At 40.4% G+C, this 24022-nt stretch overlaps 2 protein-coding genes across 6 annotated transcripts in view; one reads left to right on the top strand and one right to left on the bottom strand.

Annotated features, from left to right (window-relative positions):
- Positions 1–10480: 10480 nt before the first annotated feature.
- On the bottom strand, positions 10481–23027 carry LOC121301456. 3 transcript variants are annotated; one of them, XR_005947623.1, is made up of 3 exons: positions 14737–15240; positions 13370–13445; positions 10481–11660 (listed from the first exon to the last, which is right to left on the bottom strand). XR_005947623.1 is itself a non-coding variant. In XM_041230877.1 (3 exons), exons 2-3 carry the CDS (start codon positions 13440–13442, stop codon positions 11513–11515), a joined length of 981 nt encoding a protein of 326 aa, XP_041086811.1. In that variant the 5' UTR covers positions 13443–13445; positions 22943–23027; the 3' UTR covers positions 10481–11512. The 3 variants fall into 3 exon arrangements, 2 of the variants coding, with proteins under 2 accessions (XP_041086811.1, XP_041086810.1); XM_041230877.1 differs by lacking the exon at positions 14737–15240 and adding an exon at positions 22943–23027 and having other exon boundaries at positions 12610–13445; XM_041230876.1 differs by having other exon boundaries at positions 12610–13445; positions 14737–15230.
- Positions 22976–24022, top strand: part of LOC121301455 (kelch-like protein 26) — a 17923-nt gene continuing 16876 nt past the window's right edge. Inside the window, exon 1 of one of the 3 annotated variants that reach the window (XM_041230873.1) lies at positions 22976–23063. In XM_041230873.1, coding sequence (XP_041086807.1) covers positions 23014–23063 — 50 coding nt within the window. In that variant the 5' untranslated portion in view covers positions 22976–23013. Of the gene's footprint in view, positions 23064–23155; positions 23238–24022 lie in introns of those variants that run through there. The other 2 variants (XM_041230875.1, XM_041230874.1) reach the window with 2 other exon arrangements.

Genomic DNA, 24022 nt, shown 5'->3' with positions numbered 1-24022 from the left:
GTATTCCCTGTCTTGCAAAAATCCATTTGTTTGTTTGATCACTTGCTTTTCTGATGTATCAGACAAGAATGCAGCCTCTGGATATAATGGTAATCTATGACTAACAGGTAATCTTTACCTTTAAATTGAAACAAGTCGGCTCCAACCTTTCTCCAAGGTTCTGCAGGCTTGCTGTGAGCTTTCATTGCCTCCCATGGCTGTTGGTATCTGTGTCATGGTATCTCATTTGACATGTTGGTATCTCATTTGGTTGGTATCTCATTTGACATGTTTCACATTTCTGCTCTACATTTTCAATGTCCCTCTTCGTATATGGTCAATATGCTTAAATGTCCCTTGTGCGCTAGCTGTACCATTGCACATCTCATAGAGGTGGGTATGATGATTCAGAAAGCTATTAATGGCTTAAGGTCAGTTTCCAGCACTACTGATTATCCATAAATGTATTTGTGAAACTTTTTGCATCCGGTTGACACACTCAGTGGCTTACTTGCATCATAGAATTTCAAAACAGGTTCTCTAGTGAGCGTTAGTTTCAGTTCTTTTCACTCTGGTTTGTTCATGCTTCCTCTGCTGTTCTAAGACGCTCCTTAGTGCTACCGCTTTTGCTGACAGGTTCAGAACAGATTTCCCTGATTATTTGGGAAACTTTGTAGTTGTATTTTGATAGTTGTGAAGGTGAATGCCCAGCCTACAGTCGTTGGAATTTTGTTTAAGCCTTTTGTTTTGGCCCTTGATCCGGTTATTTAGTTCCTGTTTATTGTGTTTGTGACTTGTTTTGTTAAACCTTTTTATTTAGCACTGTGAGTAGCGTTTTTGTTTGTACAACCTTTTTTATTTTGTGTTTATTAAAAACATGCAGCAGTGCTTAAACTGCAGCTTTCCTTTTCCGAGTCTCTGTCCCTGCCAATGCCATCTGGGCCTGCAACCCTACCCTGTCACAGTTTGAATTATAGAAAGAACACACATGAGGCTGTGTGGTCCAGTGGTTAAAGAAACAGGCTTATAACCAGCAGGTCCCTGGTTCAAATCCCAGCTCAGCCACTGACTCACTGTGTGACCCTGAGCAAGTCACTTAACCTCCTTGTGCTCCATCTTTCAGGTCGTTGTAAGTGACTCTGCAGCTGGTGCATAGTTCACACACCTTAGTCTCATATCTTGTGAAGCGCTTTGTGATGGTGCCTCACCATGAAGGGCACTATATAAAAATAAAGATTATTATGATTTGCTGTGCTTCCTGGACTGTGACATCACCCACCCAGCCCCCATGACATGTGATTCCTGGTTTGTGACTGACCAGTTGTCTTTCAGCTGTATTCTGTACTGCAGTGGCAAACAGCCAGTTCCTATGCTTTGGGTTGATGTATTAATTTATTAATAACAATTATTCTAGCACCAGAGCACACCAAAGGTTAATGTCTAACACAAAATCAGCACTTTCTTCCTAACGTGACTATTAAGAACCATGCACACTTTATCAGCAAGGGATCCCACATCCTCTAGTGATACTATTTACTATTTCTACATGTCACACTATTGACTGTTAAGTAGTTCTGGATGATAATATTCTAACATACAAAATTTAAGCTGACATTCAGACCCCTGAATAGTAAAAATACGCAAAAGATTTTAATGAGCAATCCGTCTCACTAGTTCAATGGTACCTCAGTATGATTAATTTACTAACTGCTGAATGACTGGCAGAGCATTTGTTTTTTATTTTACCGAACAAATTATTTTCCTGAGTGGTGACTGCCAAGGCTGGTACAATATTCAATGCAGTGTTGTCCTGTTGTCCATTAAACCAACAGTACGAAGATCACTCTGGAAATCAGGACTTTAAGGATGTGTTGCAGTAAGAATACCTTTGTTAAGAAAGGGGAACAAGACTAAAAGGCTCAAATATGCACAAGAACACAAAAATTTGACTACGGAACAATGGTCAAAGGTGCTTTGGACTGTTGATGGATGGACAACGACACCTGTGCCTTCTGCCAGTTCTGTTGTCAATTCAACCCTTGTCTTCTTTCTATTCCTTAAGGATATTATCTTCAAGTGTTGCTCATCCTTGTTAGACAGCTTTTTGGGTCTTCCAGTCCTGGGTTTGTCAATCGCAGATGATGTTTCTCTGTACTTGTTGATTATGCTTCGGATACCACACCCTGAAAATCGAGGATTGCAAGCTATTTCACTCCATGCTTTTCCATCTTTATGCAAGTCAAGGTTGTTACAATAGTAGAAAACACCAGTGGAGGCTTTGAGTAAACTGCTGATGATATACTGTATGTATTTCAAATGTGCAGTTATATTTTATAAAAAAAAGATGTAAAATGCCAGCATTTCTGTTGAGATTGCTCAAATGTGGATGACAAAATCAGCTAGTCATGTGTTTTATGCTGTCTTAAGGTTTGTCACTGAAACGTGAGGAATATTAAAATAAATATATATTTGGAGGCTGTGTGGTCCAGTGATTAAAGAAACTGACTTTGAACCAGGAAGTCTGTAGTTCAAATCCCAGCTCAGCCACTGACTCATTGTGTGACTGAACAAGTCATTGAACCTCTTTGTGCTTACAGGTGAGACGTTGTTGTAAGCGACTCTGCAGCTGATGCATAGTTCACACACCCTAGTCTGGTATCCTGTAAAACGCTTTGTGATGGTGGTCCACTATGAAGGGCGCTATATAAAAATAAAGCTTCTCATGATATGCAGTGCATGTGCAGTGCTTCCTGGTCTGTGACATCACCCACCCTGCCCCTATGACATGTGGTTACAGGCACTTTTCCTGACTTGTGACTCACCAGTTCCCCATTGTCTTTCAGCTGTATTCTGTACTGCACTAGCAAACAGCCAATTCCTTGAAATGCTTTGGGAAAGTCCCTGGCAATGTTGCAAGTTATAGGCATGTTTCCCTGCTTCTGTTTGTTAACTGACTTTTCGCAGTAAAGACGTCATTATTGATTATGTGAGCTCTTTTAATCAGACCTAGCTTTTCACATGTTTTTAAGCCTAAAGTAGGTTGCCGTTCACCTTGTACAATTACAAACAGCAGGTCTACTGTGTGTCCCTTGCAAGTCCCTTGAGCTCTGCACGTCCTTTTGGTGGGAATGGGTTCCTCATTGTAAGTTCAGAGGTTTATTGGGTTCTTTAAAAGTCTGTTTTAATTCCCAGGAGCTTGTCATGGGCAAAATGGCCACCTGTGCTCCTGTGTTCATTTTCAGAGGTATTATAGATCCATTCACTTGCAATCCATTCATTCTTTGTTCCCCGATGGTCTGTGACTGATCCTATGAAGAACATGTCGTCCTCATCCTCACTCGAGTCACCACAACCACCACCACAAAGCGCTTTACAAGATATGAGACTAAGGTATGTGAACTATGCATCAGCTGCAGAGTCACTTACAACAACGTCTCACCTGAAAGACAAGGAGGTTAAGTGACCTGCTCAGAGTCCCACAATGAGTCAGTGGCTGAGCTGGGATTTGAACCACAGACTTCCTGGTTCAAAGTCAGTTTCTTTAACCACTGAACCACACAGCCTCCAAATATATATTTCTTATAATATTCCTCACATTTCAGTGACAAACCTTGAGACAGCATAAAACACACAACTAGCTGATTTTGCCATCCACACTTGAGCAATCTCAACAGAAATGCTGGCATTTTACATTTTTTTTTATAAAATATAACTGCACATTTGAAATACATACAGTATATCATCAGCAGTTTACTCAAAGCCTACACTAGTGTTTTCTACTATTGTAACACCCTTGACTTGCATAAAGATGGAAAAGCATGGAGTGAAATAGCTTGCAATCCTCGATTTTCAAGGTGTGGTAACCGAAGCATAATCAACAAGTACAGAGAAACATCATCTGTAATTGACAAACCCAGGACTGGAAGACCCAAAAAGCTGTCTAACAAGGTGTAGCAGGGTGGTTGGAAAGCCGTGCTTAAATATTGTTTGTTTATTTTTAGAACGGGATCTCCCCCTCCGGCCCTGTGTTATTTTGTATTTGTTTATTTGTTTTTCATATTGTGTATTTATTATATTTGTATATAGATGACGGGGAACCACCATGTGTTTTGTTTATTTATTATTTATTGTATGACGGCATAGCTGTGTTTAGTTTTGTTATTGTTTTCCATCCACATTATAAAACTTGTGCAGAATATGGTCACCTGCATAAAGAACTGCAGCTGTCTGTACTCCGTGTGGCTGTACGGAGGAGAGCGAGACAGAGAGAGAGAGAGAGAGAGAGAGAGAGAGAGAGAGGTTAATTTAAAATAAATATAGGATCAGTGAAGGCGAATTCCCAGCCTGACCTTAGTTATAGTTATTATTTTGTGTTCACGATTTGTTTTTGTTCATCTTTTTGTTTTGCTCTGTGAGCAGTGTGTATTTTTGTTTAAAACTTTTAATTTATTTTTGTGGCGCACGCTGCATCTTTGTTGAAACTGCAGCTACCTGACCTGTGTGTGCTTCTTTCTGGTCTGATGTCACCACTCAGCCGTTTCCTGTCACACAAGCATAAGCGATACTTGAAGATAATATCCTTAAGGAATAGAAAGAAGACAAGCATTTAATTGACAACAGAACTGGCAAAAGGCACAGGTGTCATTGTCCATCCATCAACAGTCCAAAGCACCTTTGACCATTGTTCTGTTATCCAATTTTTGTGTTCTTGTGCATATTTGAGCCTTTTAGTCTTGTTCCCCTTTCTTAACAAAGGTATTCTTACTGCAACACATCCTTTAAGTCCTGATTTCCAGAGTGATCTTCGTACTGTTGATTTGATGGACAACAGGACAACACTGCATTGAATATTGTACCAGCCTTGGCAGTCACCACTCAGGAAAATAATCTGTTGGGTAAAATAGAGAACAAATGCTCTGCCAGTCATTCAGCAGTTAGTAAATTAATCATATTGAGGGTACCATTGAACTAGTATTGCTCATTAAAATCTTTTGCATATTTTTAAAGAGGAGACTATTTTTTATTCAGGGGTCTGAATGTCAGCTTAAATTTTGTATGTTAGAATATTGTCATCCAGAACTACTTAACAGTCAATAGTGTGACATGTAGAAATAGTAAATAGTATCACTAGAGGATGTGGGATCCCTCGCTGATAAAGTATGCATGGTTTTTAATAGTCACGTTAGGTAGAGAGTGCTGATTTTGTGTTATACTTTAACCTTTGGTGTGAATGGTGCTGGAATAACTGTTATTAATAAATGAATTCATCAACCTCCAACATTTCCCTGACCGTATAATATATTCACAGTCATTCAGCTCTTTTACAGCAGTCAGAGATTTAAAACCCACCTCTTAGCATTGGACCATCATTAGGTAACTTCCCCCGCACTCCTAACAGGCCCAGTAGAGATCGATTTGAACTCAAATCACTAAAAAAACATGTTTGGAAAACGTGGACTGTCAATTAAGCTTGCTACCAAACCAAATTATTCAATGAGTTGTCAATAAATGTCCACATTTAGGTAAATAAATAATGATTTTGTATGGATTAGTCTTGTCCAGACTTGAAGCAGACTGGATTGTAGATTGCAGATGGAGCCTACACCTTTGAGGCTAGAAAGCTTTTGAATTGCACCTGTCAAATTTCATAAGTTTTTGTGGTTTTTCACAGTGAAGTTTTAAATGCTGTGCTTTGGCCGGCAGAGGAACATGACAGTAAAGAACCTCTCAGACTCTTCAATGTGTGAGATTCATGATGGGAACTGACTGTTCTCCTTTTACAAAAGAAGAAGTTCAACCTCTTATTCAGCAACTGCCATCTTGAGGTTTTGTAATCTACCATACAGTAAGCTTGCATGTCAGCAAAATTAAACTAAACAAAAGAGCTAATAACCCCATTAAAACCCCTTCACTCTCATCATGCATCTGAATTGACCATGTTTGCATATATACATGCAAAACATTTCAATGCACAGTATGACTTCCCTGCAGGGAAATAGAGGGTAATACCATTTTTTTTTAAAGTTACTATTTCCTGTTTTGCTGATCGTTCGACAGCTAACGCCCTGACTGTACTGTGCCTGGTAAGAGCCCTCAATACGTGTCTATAGTTATACATTTATACTGCTGTGATAGCTGCTGATTTCACTCCACCATGAAGTCATGCTGATTTTATACTGCTGAGATAGTTGCTGATCACACTCCATTGTGAAGTCATGCTGATTTTATACTGCTGAGATAGCTGCTGATCGCACTCCACTGTAGCTGCTGTGAAGTCATGCCGATTTTATACTGCTAAGATAGCTGCTGATCGCACTCCACTGTAGCTGCTGTGAAGTCATGCTGATTTTATACTGCTGAGATAGCTGCTGATCACACTCCACTGTGAAGTCATGCTCATTTTATACTGCTGTGATAGCTGCTGATCACATTCCACTGTGAATTCATGCTCATTTTATACTGCTGGGATAGCTGCTGATCGCACGCCACTGTGAAGTCATGCTCATTTTATACTGCTGAGATAGCTGCTGATCGCACTCCACTGTGAAGTCATGCTGATTTTATACTGCTGGGATAGCTGCTGATCGCACTCCACTGGGAAGTCATGCTGATTTTATACTGCTGAGATAGCTGCTGATCACACTCCACTGTGAAGTCATGCTGATTTTATACTGCTGGGACAGCTGCTGATCGCACTCCACTGTGAAGTCATGCTGATTTTATACTGCTGGGATAGCTGCTGATCACAGTCCACTGTGAAGTCATGCTGATTTTATACTGCTGAGATAGCTGCTGATCACAGTCCACTGTGAAGTCATGCTGATTTTCTCAGCATTACCTGACATCACACTGACGGGATCTTGTGGCTTGGTTTCCATGCATTCTTGTTCCAATGTCATGAGAATGTGAGGTAGTGCGCACACGTCACCCACGCTCCTCATGCCGAAGGAAGTAACACGGCCAAAACATGATACTAAAAAGCTGCGCATGACAAGTCCGAAAGCCAATTATTTATTAACAACTGAGATCTGCTTAAAGTAGCCCTGGCAAAGCAATTCTCAAAACAGTAACACAAACACTGTTCACACATTTCACGGGCTTACATTCAAAATGCACAATTCTAAACCATATATTCAATTTCCTAAATGCAACTGTTATACTTTAGTGCATGTTTCACATGTGAATGTCTTCTTTGCAAATTACATCAATCTCATTGCTGTTGCTAACAATCAATTCTTGTTCATTTAAATAACATTCTCCATGTGAAAATAATGCATAGCTTAATTGATCAATCATTTATGAAACAGTAACACTGCATAAAAGGGTGTGATTTTCAATGGAAACACATTGCAGTGTGTGAAAGCATGGAGCAAGCAGAGGAAGGTGGTCCTGGATGTGGACGTGGACATGGACGTGGTATTGTGGGCAGACAGCCTGGACAAGTGAGACAAAAGCATGCTGCTGTCTCAAATGAAATACAAGCAACTGTCATTGAACATGTCATCAACAGAGGCTTGACAATGAAAGGGGCTGGGTTGATAGTTCAACCAAACCTGAAACGCTCCACGGTTGCAGTGGTCACCCGCACATTTCATACTGAGAATCGGTAAGTCAAGTGCATATTACAGAACACACACACACACACACACACATATATATATATATATATATATATATATATATATATATATATATATATATATATATATATATATATATATATATATATATATACTGTAATTACTGTATGAGCATGTTTTGTGTCGCATTAGCATTTCACAGTAAATATCCATTGTGTATTCATTACTCTGCTTTTAGAATTGAAAGGAAATAGAGTAGTGGTGGCCGTGGTCATCTCCTCGCTGAACTGCAGAGTCGACAATAGTTGAGATGGTCCGTGCCAGTAATGACATCCACCTTCGTGAAATACAGAGCAGGATTGATGAGGACGATGATGTACTTCATGGTGTGAACAATGTCAGTCACCAGGTTCGAATGAAACAAATCTATGAGGTACCTTTTGAAAGTGAAAGAGTGAAGGAATTACAGTACCAATATGTACAAGTAAGTTGACTATAATGATAATGCAATATACGACCAGAAACATGATGTGAAACGTAAACATTCTCAATTACTGAGTCCTGTTCTGAGCAGGGACCTTAGTTCTGTGAAATGTTGTGCTGGTCTCAGATTTCCTTCTTGCAGTATTAATAAACCTGAACACATCTTTATGTTTACAGAGAATGATGGAGTAATTGGACAGCGTGCCACTGTGGAAACATGATTCTTTCCAAGGTGCTTAGCCAGACAGAACATTTGCTGTGATGTGGATGAAAACATGTGGCCGGACAGGCATGAATGACTCGCTGTTCAATAAACATACATGTACTGTGCAAAAGTTTTAGGCAGGTGTGAAAAAATGCTGTGAAGAGGGACGGTCCCGCTGAGCAATGCTTTTCGTTTCAGTTAGGCATAGCTATGTACGTGTTGCAGTGCCTCTGCACAAGGGAGTTGACAAACTTGTAAATACAGCGATGGACTCTGGTTTTATGCACCGCAAACACATTGCCAACTACCCAGTACTCAGCTGAGTAACCCTAACCCTGTACTCAGCTGAGGATACCAGCCTATACAGAACAATTGCCACTCTTTTTTCTGGCTTCATATCTTCCTTTACCAGTTCCACTATAATTGCCCTGGTGACGCAAAATGACATCCACTGCAGATCTGAAAGCACAACCTCTTCACACCAGCAAGATGGACATGTGTCCAAACCGTCCTTTCACTAACCACTGGCATTAGACAACAAGGCATAAGGACTTGTGGTAGAGGATATTTGGAGGTTCAAGCTCCCAAAACAAAGGGAAAACATCCACTGTTCCCAATCCAGCAGCCTTGGGAGCACACGTGGAAGAATCCAACGTTTGTGCTGGTTTTCAGCCATGGTGATCTGCAATAGCTGTGTTGGTCAGTCTCATTTTATACCTCTTAGTTAATTTTTAATAAACAAGTTGGGTGATAAAGTAGTTGAAACGGATTCAATACTAATGACATGCCACCCCGCCAATGACATTTGAAAAACAATTTGGGAAAGAGCAGTAAAACACATTATTAACCAACCAGGCACAAGGTATTTTGCACAAGGCAAAAGGTATTTTATATTATTACAGCAGCTTAGATGCACTTGTGTACCAGTTCTCTGCGCATGGAAACCACATTTTCACAAAATTTCACTAGTAATCTTCAACAACAGCACAAGTACTTTACACAAAGCTAATTTACATATCAACCCCCACCTTTCACATTCATTAGCATGACGTCCGGTTTACTCGAGTAAAATAAACTGAGCGAATGGAAACCCAAAAAAGCATTTTACACAAGACATTTTTCTCGAGTTAAAAAAAACACACATGGAAACTCCACTACTGACACGTCTAAATCCAGTGTCACCAGCAGAAGAGACTTTAGTCATCTAGACCAGTGGTTCCCAACCCTGGTCCTGGGGACCCCCTGTGTCTGCTGGTTTTCATTCCAACCAACCTCTCAGTTACATAACTAGACCCTTAACTGAATTGACAAGATGCTTAGTTGTTTTCAGCTTTTAAACAGTTGGAGATTTCAAGTTAACTATACCATTTTATAAATAACTTTTTAGGAGCTGAGGACAATTAAAATGGTCCAATGAAGCACATTAGTTCAATTAAGGGTTTCATTAAGTAACTGAGAACTCAGCTGGAATGAAAACCAGAAGACGCAGTGGTTCCCCAGGACGGGATTGGGAAACTCTGCTCTAGACGAGCATAAGTGATTTAGATGCTTAGTCATTTATGATGATGATGTACAGGTAAGTAAGCTGGTCTGAGCTGAGTGGGGGTTGGAGGGGGGTGATGCTGGGACGCCAGAATCACTGTCGGGCCATCTTGAGGTGTCATGGGCTAGTCAACGAAACACTGAGAATGGAAGCTGCCCACTTGAAGACCCCAGAGATGTACCCTACTTAGCTCAATCCAGACGGTTGTCATGCTGATGTGCTGGGGAGATCGCACCGGGTTGATCCCCGGAGCCAGCATCGCAGCCGTTGTGTGTGCTGATGCGATGGGGAGGCAAAATAAGCTGATCCCTGGAGCCAGCATTACACTTGAACAATCAACACCAGACAGAAGGATATCTATATCATCAGATGGAAAGCAACGTAAATGGATGGAGATGCAGATGGATCACATTAGTTTACTGAAAAGCCACGTCTCAGTTGGTGCTTATCTTGGCGAGAGACGAGTTCAAATCAGCATGAAGTTTTAACATCTACTCTCATGTAATGGAAATCATGAGAATCGGGGCTATATCAGCTGTGACTACACCTGCCTAAAAAAAAAAAACTCAAAACCTTAGTAATTTTAGTCACTTATGAAAATAGGGGTATGCATTAACTACAGCCTTACATTTTAACTGTAATGTTATTTTGTACAAAAACTTGGTCTTACATTAAAAACAAAAATGACTATTATTCTTTTTTTACTTTATTGACCACAAATGGCTGTGAAGCAAAAACAGAAACAGAACTTTTATTTTATTCCAATGCTGCAGATGGAACCTACTTAACAAAAGACCTGCGTGCACATACAGTATTACAGTATATACTCCTAAAGAAATGATAATATTGTGTTCCTGATTGAGCCTTGCTTTAGCAATATAAAGCACCCCACTCTTTCCAAACACAGAATATTGTATTTATTAGATAGATTTACCTTCCAAAAGTGTGGCTGACAAGAAGCAAAATGGCTATGCATATTATTTACGTATTAAATGTAAATATCAAGCAGAATTCATATTTTCAATGTGCAAAACCCTGTTCACATGGCCCGGTCATGTTATTAGGGCTTGCATCGCTCTGCTGTGAGTTTTCAGATGTCATTTGTATGATGCTCATAATAATGCTGAGTGGTTCTTATTGCAGTTACTCAAATAGGGTGTGCTTTTAAAGAGTCTCTTCAGCCAAAGTGTATTCGTATTAAAAAACCCCATCCAGTGCACAGCGGCACATTGCCACAAAAACTAAAGGCAACTCAGATGGTGCTGGCTCTTACTCCTCTAAACTGACTTCTTTGACTAATCTTGTCACTAATCTTGCTATTTATAGCAGCTAACTAGAACTGAAGAGCAGCTCATGATCTCGGGTGAAAGCACTGGACACGGAGAATGATTGCAAGCATATGTAAAGGTAAAGGGTCAGCAAAACTATATCCCATTCAATTACAGAGGGACTACAGGGAGGATGGAAACCTGCAATGCTACAAGTAAAACTGTCTTTAGAGAACATAACCAAACTGGAAAGACAACCACGTCTGGAGCCAGAGAGGAAGCTAGCACTAAACTGACCTGCCTTCGTAGCACATTAGCATATGAGGGAATCCACAGTGTCTTGTTTCCAATGAAGTCCAGTGCAGAATAAATCCTGGGTGTGCCTGAGATTCTGCAACTTTAAAGCCTTCATTGCACTTGTTTTAGTGACGTCTTCCACACGCACTGCTATGTGTTACTGATCAGGCATGATGTAGACGTCATCTTCGGTGGGATTGGCAGAGCTGCAGTAGTTGTAGTACACAGAAGGGTCATTGTTGTAGATGGATTCATCCTGAGTTTCGTACTGCATGTAGCACTCATCATCACTCTGGGGGGGCAGCCTAAACAAACATCAAACAAAGGGTATTCTAAACAAAAATACAACTGGAACACACATACAAGAAACCATACAAGAAACGGCATCGACTCAATGGCAAATCTTTTGACTACAATTTCAGCAGCAGTGACTGTGTAAAAGTTATGGATCAAACACAGATTTTCTTAAAGGGTATTCAGTAATGTCATTCTCTGGGAAAATCTGATACCAGCTGCAATTTGTATGTTACCTGTAAAATGAAATCAGGCTTTTTATATTCTGGGCAGTCACCCTGGCTTGCACTGTGTGATTACCCCTAACAATGAAGGGTTGATCTAGTTCAGGGGAATACCCTGGGAATATAAATGCAATACACCCTTTTCTGATCTAGCCTGTGCTACACACGTCTAACCAATGCAGGCACACACAGAGAGTCCTCATAATCAGGTAAGAGTCACACAGTAAAGGATAATAATATTTGTATAAAATCACGTGTTTATTGCATTATACCCAAATGCAATCCAAAACATGTATAAGAGTCTGGAGAGTAAAGTTTAGCAGAGATACAAAATCAAGGAAATTAGTCTGACAGACAGCTGGATGTATAGACAGATGGATAGGACCATTAAAACATTGCCTCAACTTGTTGCACTATTTAAGACATTCAAACTAAAAGAAACTTAATAAACGTTAAATTTTTGTCATTGAGTTTACTACATTTATTTTATTATTTAAAAAGTTTGCACTATTAAGTGTTCAATAGTTATGGATCCCATTGAGACTTCTAGGCGAGACCTGTGGCAAACAGTTGTATGAGGTTTAAGGTATATAGAAGCTAGTTCAACTATAGCAGAGACACCTGGAGCTGTGTACTCCCCCCTGTGCTTGGAGCTGTGTACTCACCCCACACATGTGTATCCCCCACCCCCCCACTCCCCCACCCCCCACCACTGTGTTTGAAACTGTGTACTCACCCCTGTGCTTGCTGGTTTGTACTCATGCCCACACTTTCATACTCAATGTTCTGTGCCATGGCTGGGGCAGAAACCTCCACGTTTTCATAAAACTGGTTCTGCGAAAACGTCTCACTCATAGTCGTGGTGGCGTACCTAGGATTCTGGCCTTCTGGCCTTCTGTTTGCTGGATCTTTATTACCATTAGAAGGTGTGATTGTCTCTGAAGAACTCCTCAGACAACAGATCACAGCCACGATCACAACGACAGCAACCACAAGACACACTAGACTAAGACCGACTGCAAGTCCAATATTAATCGAACAATTCTCGTCATAGAAACTGTAAGCGTTGGTCAAGTTTGAAGAACATTTTAGAAAGTCAGTGCAGTTCTGTTTCTCGGGACAGTGTGTTCTTGCACTTTGCACAACGTCACACCTGCAGTCCACCACCACCTGCTGCAGGGCTTTATTTTCAAATATGGTGGACGGGACTGAATTCAGAGGGTTTCCTTCCAGGTTGAAATGTTTTAGACTGGTCGAGTGCTCCAAAAACCTTGGAGGGAGATCAGGCAGGTGATTGTGGCTGAGATTGAGGGTCGTTAATGAGGTTGTGTTTACAAGAAAATCATGCGGTAATCTGCTGAGTTTATTACTGGAAAGATCTACCTCAGTTAGATATGGTACAACATGATTGGTGTTTATAATTGTGGCAATGTTCTTGTTTCGACATTGGAAATGTTCACCAGTAGTAAGTGCCCAGTCCAGTGTGCTGTTAGTACCTGTTTCACAGAATTTGCTGCTACAAGTCCAGATGAAAAGAAGCAGAAGCGTTATCGTCCTCCTTATTGCCATGCTCTACACAACAAAAAAAGAAAATCAATATACATTCATTGAATTGTTTTCAGGGTAATCCGTATTGAGAGCAAACAAATGGTTTTTGCAATGGTGACTGCCGATTGTCATTCTAAATTGGTGGTAAAAAGACACTATTTGGGGTATCAAACATTTCTAAATATAATCAAGAGAGTAGATATTGGGTTTTATGCAAAATCTAAACAAATAAATAGTATTAAAAATAAAATAAAAAAAGCTCTAACTTCTAGCTATAAAATGACATTACAGTGTCAGCTGAGATCGTTTAAACCGGTGGTACTCAGCTCTGGCCCTCGAGATCCACTCCAGTCCTGGGTTTTATTCCAACCAGGTCCTAAATTAGTGAATTGCCTCTTAACAGCTTCAATTAACTACATTAGAACCTACTTGGAGTGAAAACCTGGGCTGGATTAGATCTCGAGGGGCAGAGCTAATTACCACTTTGTGTTAAATGCTTAAAGAAAACGAAATAAAAACTTCCTCAAGATGTTGGCTGTGATCTATCTACCCTGCAATCTAAAAGTGCACACTAAGCATTGCATTCTGTCTTACAGGCATCTACATTCCACCTTCAAATACACATCATCGTTATTAAGTTAATCTTCCTACCTCTCCAAATGAGCTACCCGGGCTTTAGTGGGTTAAAACCTGTACATTTCAGTCAAAAAACAGGGTAGCCCATTCGGAGCAGTCATCTGTGCTTCTCCAAACAAACTTCCTCGTATTGTTCGATTTAGGTAGCTGATTTGGAGGGGAGGCTCCACTTATCACCAGTACTGTGTGTGTATATATATGTATATGTATGTATGTATGTATATATATGTATATATATATATATATATATATATATATATATATATATATATAATCAGCTATATATATATAATATATATAGTTATATATAAAAAGAAGTGCTGTTTCATTTTTCATTTCCCATTAACAGAAATAACTGTACAACATGTACTGCTGGAATGTTCAGTTTAATATTTTCATCTCTTATTTTTAACTAACTGTTTCTATTTCTGTAATAAAATGTTTCTTCGGCCTTTAATCAGTGAATCCCTAAACTAACAAACAACTCCTTATTGCTTGACAATGAATTCAAATTAATAGAAATAAACTTCTAAAATGTAGCATGTTCCAGGTGGGACCCTGATAAACAGCGGAAGCAGCCTGTGTAATCTATAGGTTAATCATTCAATTTGTTTCCCAGCTATTTAGAATAATATCAATATTAAATATATACAGAAACAATGAAATGTGTAGGACTTACCATAATGTGCGTGTGTACCTCTAAACACTTGGCATAACCTTCTGAGAACTGAGTTAACACATTTGTAACCAAACTGCCTTCACAATATCCTAATATTGCAGAAAAAGGAAACAAAATTGCTCAGCACAGTAAAAAAAAAAAAAAAGTTTGACTTCCCATTTTGTATGTGCTGAAATTTGAGTCTTTACAAACGAACAGTGAAACCAGAGGGAGTATTCAAACAGTGACAGATAATAGGGATAGAAATAGATAATGGAAAAGGATAGAGTTGTGACAGCAAAAGCAATAGGGCTGCATAGGCAAATGTGTCCTTCTTTACATGATGTTTCATTATTGGTACAATTATTGAATGTTTCAGAATCAAAGAACAACTTGGTACTGGTAATCACAGTTATCTGGTGTATGACTAATTTAATGAATGTCTTCTCATTTAGAATCATTTCATACTTCATTTTTTGATTTAGTCATTGTGACAGAGACCGAATGATTCTTGGTGTTAGATCTCCTTCCTGACCTGTGAGGGCATGGTGTAAAAGGATCAGAGTACCCTTAATCATATGGCATGACAGTTAATTCCTTAGGGTAGGTGGAAGTCGGTCATTTAGGAAGGGGGCTGAGCTACGGCACCCCAATGACCCGAACGGTAGAGGCGTGGCATCCGAGGATGGGAGGAGCAGATTGTTAGCCTAGGGGTCATGGGCGAGGGTATAAATAGGGGGCCGTAGGTTCAGTGATCTGTTCCTTGGTAAATGGTTAGTGTTTTAACCTACAAGGAGTCTGTGTTGCCGTATTGTGAAACCGTGAGTTTTGCCTTATAGCATAAACCCGGACATCACTTTCACCCCTGCATTTCACGGAGAACTGTAATACACCACGAGCACTTATTCACAGTCACTAGGAACTGTGTTTGTGTTTTGTATTTAGTGTTGGTGTGTAAAAACTGGACTTTTGGGTTACGGGTCAAACCTGGGGATTTACAAATACCGAGTGATACACACCGCTGTATCACTAAATCACTATTATTTACAGGTGTTCGCCATAAGGATCTGGACATTGTTAATCAAATCAATAAACACCCTAGCACCTGGAAATCATTGTCTGTCTGTTTTGTATCCACTCTGCACTGCACGCATCTCTATCTACTCACCACTTTGCCACAGTCATACATCCTGCTGAATTTAAAATCAGCCCTGTGGCTTCTATAGAGTTCTCAAACATGTCTTCTCTCCAAGTACAGCTCGTACACCAGAGTGTACCCATTAAACCTGTCCCCCGACAACACATACCGCAAACATGTTTTATGAGGTATATCTTATATATTTTTAGGGACAGAGTGCTGCAGGGGATGGGTTAATGGTTACACTCTGGTATACAAGCTGTCCTTAAAGAAAGGACTGCTTAGTGAACCTATACCTTACTATGTATTTTGATTGTACGAAATACTGTCAAACAGTTCCTTAAACCAAATGACTCAGGTTGTTGGCCTTGTTGTTTCCAAAATTACTAATGCACATATTGCAATGCTATTGACGCACAAGTGTGCTTACATTTTGAAATTCAAGCACAGTATCATACAATTTTTGCTACTGCTAAGGAAATATACATTATTTCCAATAATTGAATCAAAGGTTTGTGGCATATTTAATACAAAACAGTGACACAAACCGTAACATTTCAGAAGCCCATCATGTTTTAAGCCTTATATTCTTAACCCTTTACACTCCAAGCAATTTTCGCCTACTGTTGCCAAATTGCCTTTCTCCTGTAAAAAACACAATTCTGAATGTCCTAGAAGCATGTTATTTATATCAAAATTTAAACCACAAATTTGTATTTCTTATTATGTTGGAATCTAGAATAAAAAGTGCTTCCAGACTCACAGATGAAAAAAAAATCAGTTTTTTGTAAACTAAGCCAAGAAAACATGTATGTTGAATTTTTTGAGAAGTTTATATGATAGTCCTATATGTTGGGAAAGTTCCACACAACATTTCAGCCCAATAGCACCAAAAATGACCAGAATACCAGAATGCGAACATTGGTTTTTATTGGCAAAAGTTTTTTTTTTTTTTTTTTTTAATGTGCGCACAGCTTTAAAATCATTATTTGGCCTAGTATCGCATCGCATTTGGTCTTGAATTGAAGCCTGACTCTTCTTTGGAACAAACAAAGAATCACTGCTGACTGACGTTCCTGGTCGGAGCTACAAAGCAAAAGGTAAGTGGCCCACCAGCTGGCAAAATCCCATATACCGGAGTTTAAAGGGCTTTAAAGTAATTGTAGCTAACAAAATAATTCCATAAATGTGACCTGTCATGCGCTTCCATTCACTATAATAGGTTTCAAATGTGCAGTTTTGAAAGAAACACATATTACAGCAAACATTTACATTTTAAAACATGATGTCTGGTGGTAAAGAAAATTCTCAGTTTTGCTTGCACCTCTTTCCAGGAAGTCTGTTACTGCTATAGTTCTGGAAGCACAAAACTAAACGCATGGCTTGCTGTGACCAGGATGAGACAGACTCAGTACTATGGGTATGAAGCGCTGATGTGTGTGTGTGCGTTTATTATAAATAAATAAAATATTTAAACAAAACAAAACACTATTCAAAACAAACCGGCACGATGGCCAAAACAGACAATAAACAAACATGGTGAACAAACACAAAACAAGTAACATGCTGGTTGAAAGCCAGCACGAGTAGCAATTGTTTTCTATAGTATCTAATTTCACTCACGACTCTCTCATTCCACCTCTGAACCAAACCAACCCAAAGCTGCAGGTTTTTACACGTGACCCTTTCCAGATTAGTAATAAATGAATCCTCTGGAGATGGTCACATGCATTCACATTCTGCACAAGTTTAGCTGGATGGGTAATTTTAACCCCATCCATGCTGTAAAACAATAATAACAAACGTTGTGTTTTATTAAACACTAAACAATACATTTAAATCATAATACAATAAATATAATACAAAATACGCCGAGGGGCAGGGTGTAGTGCTAGATATCATGATCTATGATGAAAACGTCTGTACATGTTTGCTAAAACATGTTGCATATATTAGACCGACATAGTGAATGGATGTGCATGGCAGAGAAAATAAATGGAACAATTTTGTTAGCTGCAATTCAACATGGGAAATGACTGAAACATTTTAAATAGAAAATGTTACTACCAATACATTGACTAGCCTACTAGCCTCATTTCCTCTTTACTATTTTAGGTAGTATTCACATTTTTTATACTGGTGCTTAAAACAAGCTGCTTAAAAAAAAAAACATAAAAAAATCAGAAGCAGAATTAGATGGGTACGAAACACAACAGGATCTAACTGTGTGTCACTGTAGTAAAATCGAAAGTAGACAGTTTGTTTTTACATCGACAGCTGTCTCTCGTTATACCACCAATTATAGGAAAAGTTTAGTCGCTTACTTTCTGTAGGATTGCACTGCGCACTTTCAATAAACAAACATCACAAAGGCTCCCACTGACAGCCTGTCTCTGAATGATGGATTCAGTTGAAGTCGGACTCCAAAAGTTGTACAAAATGTTTTCGAAAGAAAAACAAGTTTTAGAAAACATTTATCGGTACTTTCATTAAAAAAAAAATCTGCTACTACACAAAGTTAAAAACATTTGAAATCCATGTGTAACAGGGCCAAGGCTGGGGGCACGAATCAGCAACCCCACGTAGTGCAAGTGAGAGCCTAAACCACAATACAAAAGAGCTAGGCTTCTCTGCTTTTGTGGTTTTAGTGCTTTTAACCTTATCTCATCTCACCGACACACTGTCGCACTCCCTGGGGTATTCCACATGGAGGATAACATTGTATTCATCCCTTTACTGGCTTCTTTCCTGTCACATCACCTCCATCTTGCCCAGCTGCACTTGCTACCTGTAAAATTCAGGATTACTTTCAAACCTCTCCTGCTCACCTACAATGCCCTTCATCACAAAGGTCGTGAATACCTCATTAACCTGCTGACCCGCTATGTCCCTGCCCACAAGCTGAAGTCCTCTGACTCTGGCCTGCTTGTTATCCCCAAGCAAAAGTGCACCACATTTGGAGAATGCTCTTTTAGCTTCATTGCACTGACTCTCTGGAACTCTCTTCCAGTTTTGGTGCGTGATACTCCCACCGTCACTCGCTTTAAATCAACTCTCAACTTGTTCTCTCTTGCTGTCCATGCTCTTTGAGCCTGATATCTGTTATTAGCTGTTGTGGCTTTGCTATTTCTAACTTTTTTTATGATTCTATATGACATGGGCACCCACAACGTTTTAGAATTTTCACATCCTAGTCTTGTATTTAATGTATTGTTTTTTTTACTGTATTTAATGTATTATGCAGTTTTTTTTACTGTATTTAATGTATCATGCATTGTTTTTTTTTTACTGTATTTAAAGTATTATGCATTGTTTTTTACTGTATTTAATGTATTGCTTTTTTTACTGCATTTAATGTATTATGCATTGTTTTTTTTTTTTTTTGTATTTAATGTATTATGCATTGTTTTTTACTGTATCTTGTAAAGCGCTTTATGCTGGTGGTCCACTATGAAAGGCGCTATACAAATAAAGATTGATTGAATAACCAGTCGGCTACTTTCCTTATTGACCGTCATGCTTTCAGCCAGTGACCCAGAAGACTGCTGGGGTCTAATAACCAAGGAAGTAAAGCAGGGACAGACTTCCTGGAAGGCAAGCAAACAGAAATATCTTTAACCTTGTGTAATACCAGATGTCTGTTTTAAAATAAAAACACGTTTGCAATAGCATGTGTTGCTTTCAGAACTGCACAATTGAGACCTCTGTAGCTAACGGAAGTGCAAAATGGGTGTGATTCATAGAATTATTTTGTCAGTACAATTACTTTAAAAGGCTGCCATTGTAAAGCTTCATCCTTCAGTGTTACCCCATGAAGAAATAGTCATAATATAAAATGACATCAGTATTACATCACAAAGCCACTTTGACTCAAGGACAACACGAAATGCTCTCTGGTCCCATGCAACATGCAGTTGTGTATTTCTTTTACATTGGTTACTGGATAGTGTCACATGTAGTAATGGTTCACTCTGTTGCCTTTTTTGTTCACTGCATGTCACCCTTATCATTGTGTTTAAGGAACTGCACAGAAGAGATCATCTAGATTAAACAATTGGTGAGAGACAAATAAAATGTTTTACTGAAAGTCTCACCTACTGTTGTCATGTCAGCAGTTCAGTCTCCATGCTTCAAGCCTGCCCTGGACTGGAGGGAGCCCCTGTTCTCTTAGAGGTGAGCAGTTCAGTCTCCATGTCACAAGCCTGCCCTGGACTGGAGGGAGCCCCCGTTCTCTTAGAGGTGAGCAGTTCAGTCTCCATGCTTCAAGCCTGCCCTGGACTGGAGGGAGCCCCCGTTCTCTTAGGGAGGTGAGCAGTTCAGTCTCCATGCCTCAAGCCTGCCCTGGACTGGAGGGAGCCCCCGTTCTCTTAGAGGTGAGCAGTTCAGTCTCCATGCTTCAAGCCTGCCCTGGACTGGAGGGAGCCCCCGTTCTCTTAGAGGTGAGCAGTTCAGTCTCCATGTCACAAGCCTGCCCTGGACTGGAGGGAGCCCCCGTTCTCTTAGGGGGTGAGGGAGCAGTTCAGTCTCCATGCCTCAAGCCTGCACAAGACTGGAGGGAGCTGGAGGGAGCTTAGAGGGCTGTCGTTCAGAGGGACCCTGTCAAGGGACCTGACCTCCCTCCGGGACCTGTTCTCTATCTCCCACTCGTCAAGTCAGAGGTACAGTGTTCGGACGGGACTGACTCCCCCTCCATTCTAGAGGTGAGCAGTTCAGTCTCCATGTTCAAGCCTGCCTGGACTGGAGGGGAGCCCCCTGCCCTGGACTGGAGGGAGTACCCTTTCTCTTAGGGGGTGAGGGAGCAGTTCAGTCTCCATGCCTCAAGCCTGCCCTGGACTGGAGGGAGCCCCCTTTCTCTTAGAGGGATGAGGTAGAGGTGAGCAGTTCAGTGTCCGGTCGGGACCTGCCCTGGACTGGAGGGAGAGAATTTCTCTTAGAGGTCAGCAGGTCAGTCTCCGGACGGGACCTGACCTCCCTCGAGGGAGTAAGAGGTGAGCATTCAGTCTCCAGTGCACTCAAGCCTACCCTGGACTGGAGGGAGGTCCCATTCGGGGAGGTGAGCAGTTCAGTCTCAAGTGCTTCAAGCCAGCCTGCCCCTGGACTGGAGGGAGCCCCCTTTCTCTTAGAGGTGAGCAGTTCAGTCTCCATGCTTCAAGCCTGCCCTGGACTGGAGGGAGCCCCCTTTCTCTTAGAGGTGAACAGTTCAGTCTCCATGCTTCAAGCCTGCCCTGGACTGGAGGGAGCCCCCTTTCTCTTAGGGGGGTGAGGGAGCAGTTCAGTCTCCATGCCTCAAGCCTGCCCTGGACTGGAGGGAGCACCCTTTCTCTTAGAGGGGTGAGGGAGCAGTTCAGTCTCCATGCTTCAAGCCTGCCCTGGACTGGAGGGAGCCCCCTTTCTCTTAGAGGTGAGCAGTTCAGTCTCCATGCCTCAAGCCTGCCCTGGACTGGAGGGAGCCCCCTTTCGCTTAGAGGTGAGCAGTTCAGTCTCCATGCTTCAAGCCTGCCCTGGGCTGGAGGGAGCCCCTTTCTCTCTTAGTTCAGTCTCCATGGCCTGCCCTGGGCTGGAGGGAGCCCCCTTTCTCTTAGGGGGTAAGTGAGGCAGCAGTTCACTCACCCCCGAAGAGAAAGGGGGCTTCCACCAGTCCAGGTTAGTTTTGATGCATGGAGATTGAAACCCCCTCCAGTTTGTCAGTACTTACTAAGACTATTCATCACTAAACATAGTATTTTTCATTTTTCATTTGGACTTACTGTAAAAAAAACAAACTTTTTTTTAAAGTACTAAATATCTTGAAAAGTTACTTTAAAGACTAGCAGCTTGAAACTCCAGTCTTTGTTCCATTTCTATCATGTTTGCAATCATGCAGACTGTGTTATTATGGCAATTACTCCAGTACAGTGATGTTGTTTTAAACTTTGCTGTTGTTTTTTGATAATAGTGTGTTATGTTTGGTCTATGACTTTACGAGCTGTGCTTCAGTTCCAGTGTCCTGCCATTGCTTAGGTTAGACCAGCCAACGTGTCTTTGAATAAGCAGGCTCTAGCACCATCTAGTGCACAGCAGGGTATGGCCTGCAAAACAACTTGTTTTCAAAATGACAGATCACTTGGTGCTGCCAGTAAGAAAAAACAAAAATACAAAAATGGAATCTGAAGCTAAACTCTGAGTATAGAACATACCACTGAAAGAAGGTTGTTTTTCTTTTAAGCAGGTGTTAAAAATACAGCTTTCTCACCACCCACAGGAGGCAATAACCAATCAAAGATAAATTACAGCTTTCTCACCACCCACAGGAGACAATAACCAATCAAAGGTAAATTATAGCTTTCTCACCACCTACAGGAGGCAATAACCAAAGGTAAATTACAGCTTTCTCACCACCCACAGGAGGCAATAACCAAAGGTAAATTACAGCTTTCTCACCACCCACAGGAGGCAATAACCAATCAAAGGTAAGGTGTGTCATTGTGTTTACATGCAAAGGACCTGAGTAAATAGGAATTGTTCCATTTAATGAGCAATTCCATTGTTCATGTTTTTGTGTACATCTCACCACGTGTCTGCAAAAAGATGTCCGGTCATAACAATGTCAGATATCTCAGCCCACTTGTGAATCACATTCTAACTTTAGTGCATTAACCCACTTTGGTACCAAACGGAGACTGACACATATGAAAATCTATAGCGACTCCTGCTGATATAGATTTAAAAAAAAACCACATAAATACAAAAAATTGCCAGAAATTACATGTCAATAAAACATTTCTAAAAATCCACGTAAATATATTTAAATGCTATGAAACGGTTGTACAGCTGGAAAATGCACAGCCATTGTATGCTTTTCACCACAAACAAATTAGCAGTTGACCTTGAATTTTCCAGTATGGGATATTTAGTGGACCTATTTTCTTGAACCAGTTTAACCAGTTCCTAAAGCAGCACGCTCCTGAGCCAGTGCGAACAGTTAAAAAGCAGCAACTCTAATTAGAATTACCGACATTTTCCTTAGAGCACACCTACTGGAAAATATGTAAACATCTTGTGTGCCATGTTTTAGTCATTAATAAAACTGTGATGGTATTCAGACAGAACCTGTACTCTTCAACCCCGTTGAATGAACCGTCGCGTCTCTGCAGCACCTGTGCGTGTGTGACTGAAGGAAGATGGCGGAATCTGGAGGTAGGGAGTTCGCCTCGGAGCGACCGCAGAACAGGTGAGGATGAGACCAGGGACAAAACGACTAATTCCGGCTAGTATCTTTCAGCCGTCCCGACTTCAGACATCATCGCCATGTCAAAACAGAAACAGAAACAAACCGGACCCGGAGAGGAAATCGTAGAGAGGTTTTTGTGACGTTTGATAACAGTTTGCGTGAGGGGGTATGACGGTGAGTAAAGGCAAGAAATGCCGAGGATTCATTTGGGGTCTTGCTGTAGGCCACTGCGAGTAAAGATCCTGACAATGTGTGTATTTTTTTAAATTATGGTAGCTGCATGTTATCACAATTAAATGTTACAAAAAAGTATTAAATGCTGTATTTTTGTTTTAGCTGACTGCAGTCATACAATAACGGGACATTCAGGCATACACATGAATAAGTAGCCTTTTTCATGAGAAATGTACTGTAATTTATTATAAAGCTTTAAAAAAAAAAGACTCGATGACAGTAGAGTGCTAGTACATTCGTGTCTGGAAGCTTTGATAACACTTGCAGATTTTATTCACTCCGTCCTGTAAGTGACAACGTGTGCATTTTGTATTAAAACAAGTTTACGTTGCAAACTCCAGCAACCTACAAGTATATTATTAATTAAGCATTAAGCTGTTTCGAGTGAAACTGGGTCTTGGATATCATTGGTTTACAAAATGGCATTGACGCTTGAACTTGGCGGCTGGTATTCTAATGAAGATCTTTGAAGTACAGTAACAGTTGGGTTTGTTTGGATAAGCAGCTGTTAATTACACTACAGGCCTCTCTCCATTATTAAACAAACAGAAAACACGCCCTTTCCATATATTTTAACTTCTCCCACATAGTAACTTTTACATGACATCTGTGCTGTAGTTTACCTCACAACAGACCAGTTTTATGTTTCAACAAAGAAAAAATATAGTTTAAAGATGACACACACACAATGTTTAATCGAAGCATAGCTTTACAGATTTAAAGAG

This window comes from Polyodon spathula, chromosome 27, assembly GCF_017654505.1.
Source record: "Polyodon spathula isolate WHYD16114869_AA chromosome 27, ASM1765450v1, whole genome shotgun sequence".
In the NCBI taxonomy this organism is placed as follows: Eukaryota; Metazoa; Chordata; class Actinopteri; order Acipenseriformes; family Polyodontidae; genus Polyodon; species Polyodon spathula.
This window is presented reverse-complemented; position numbering and strand designations above follow the sequence as displayed.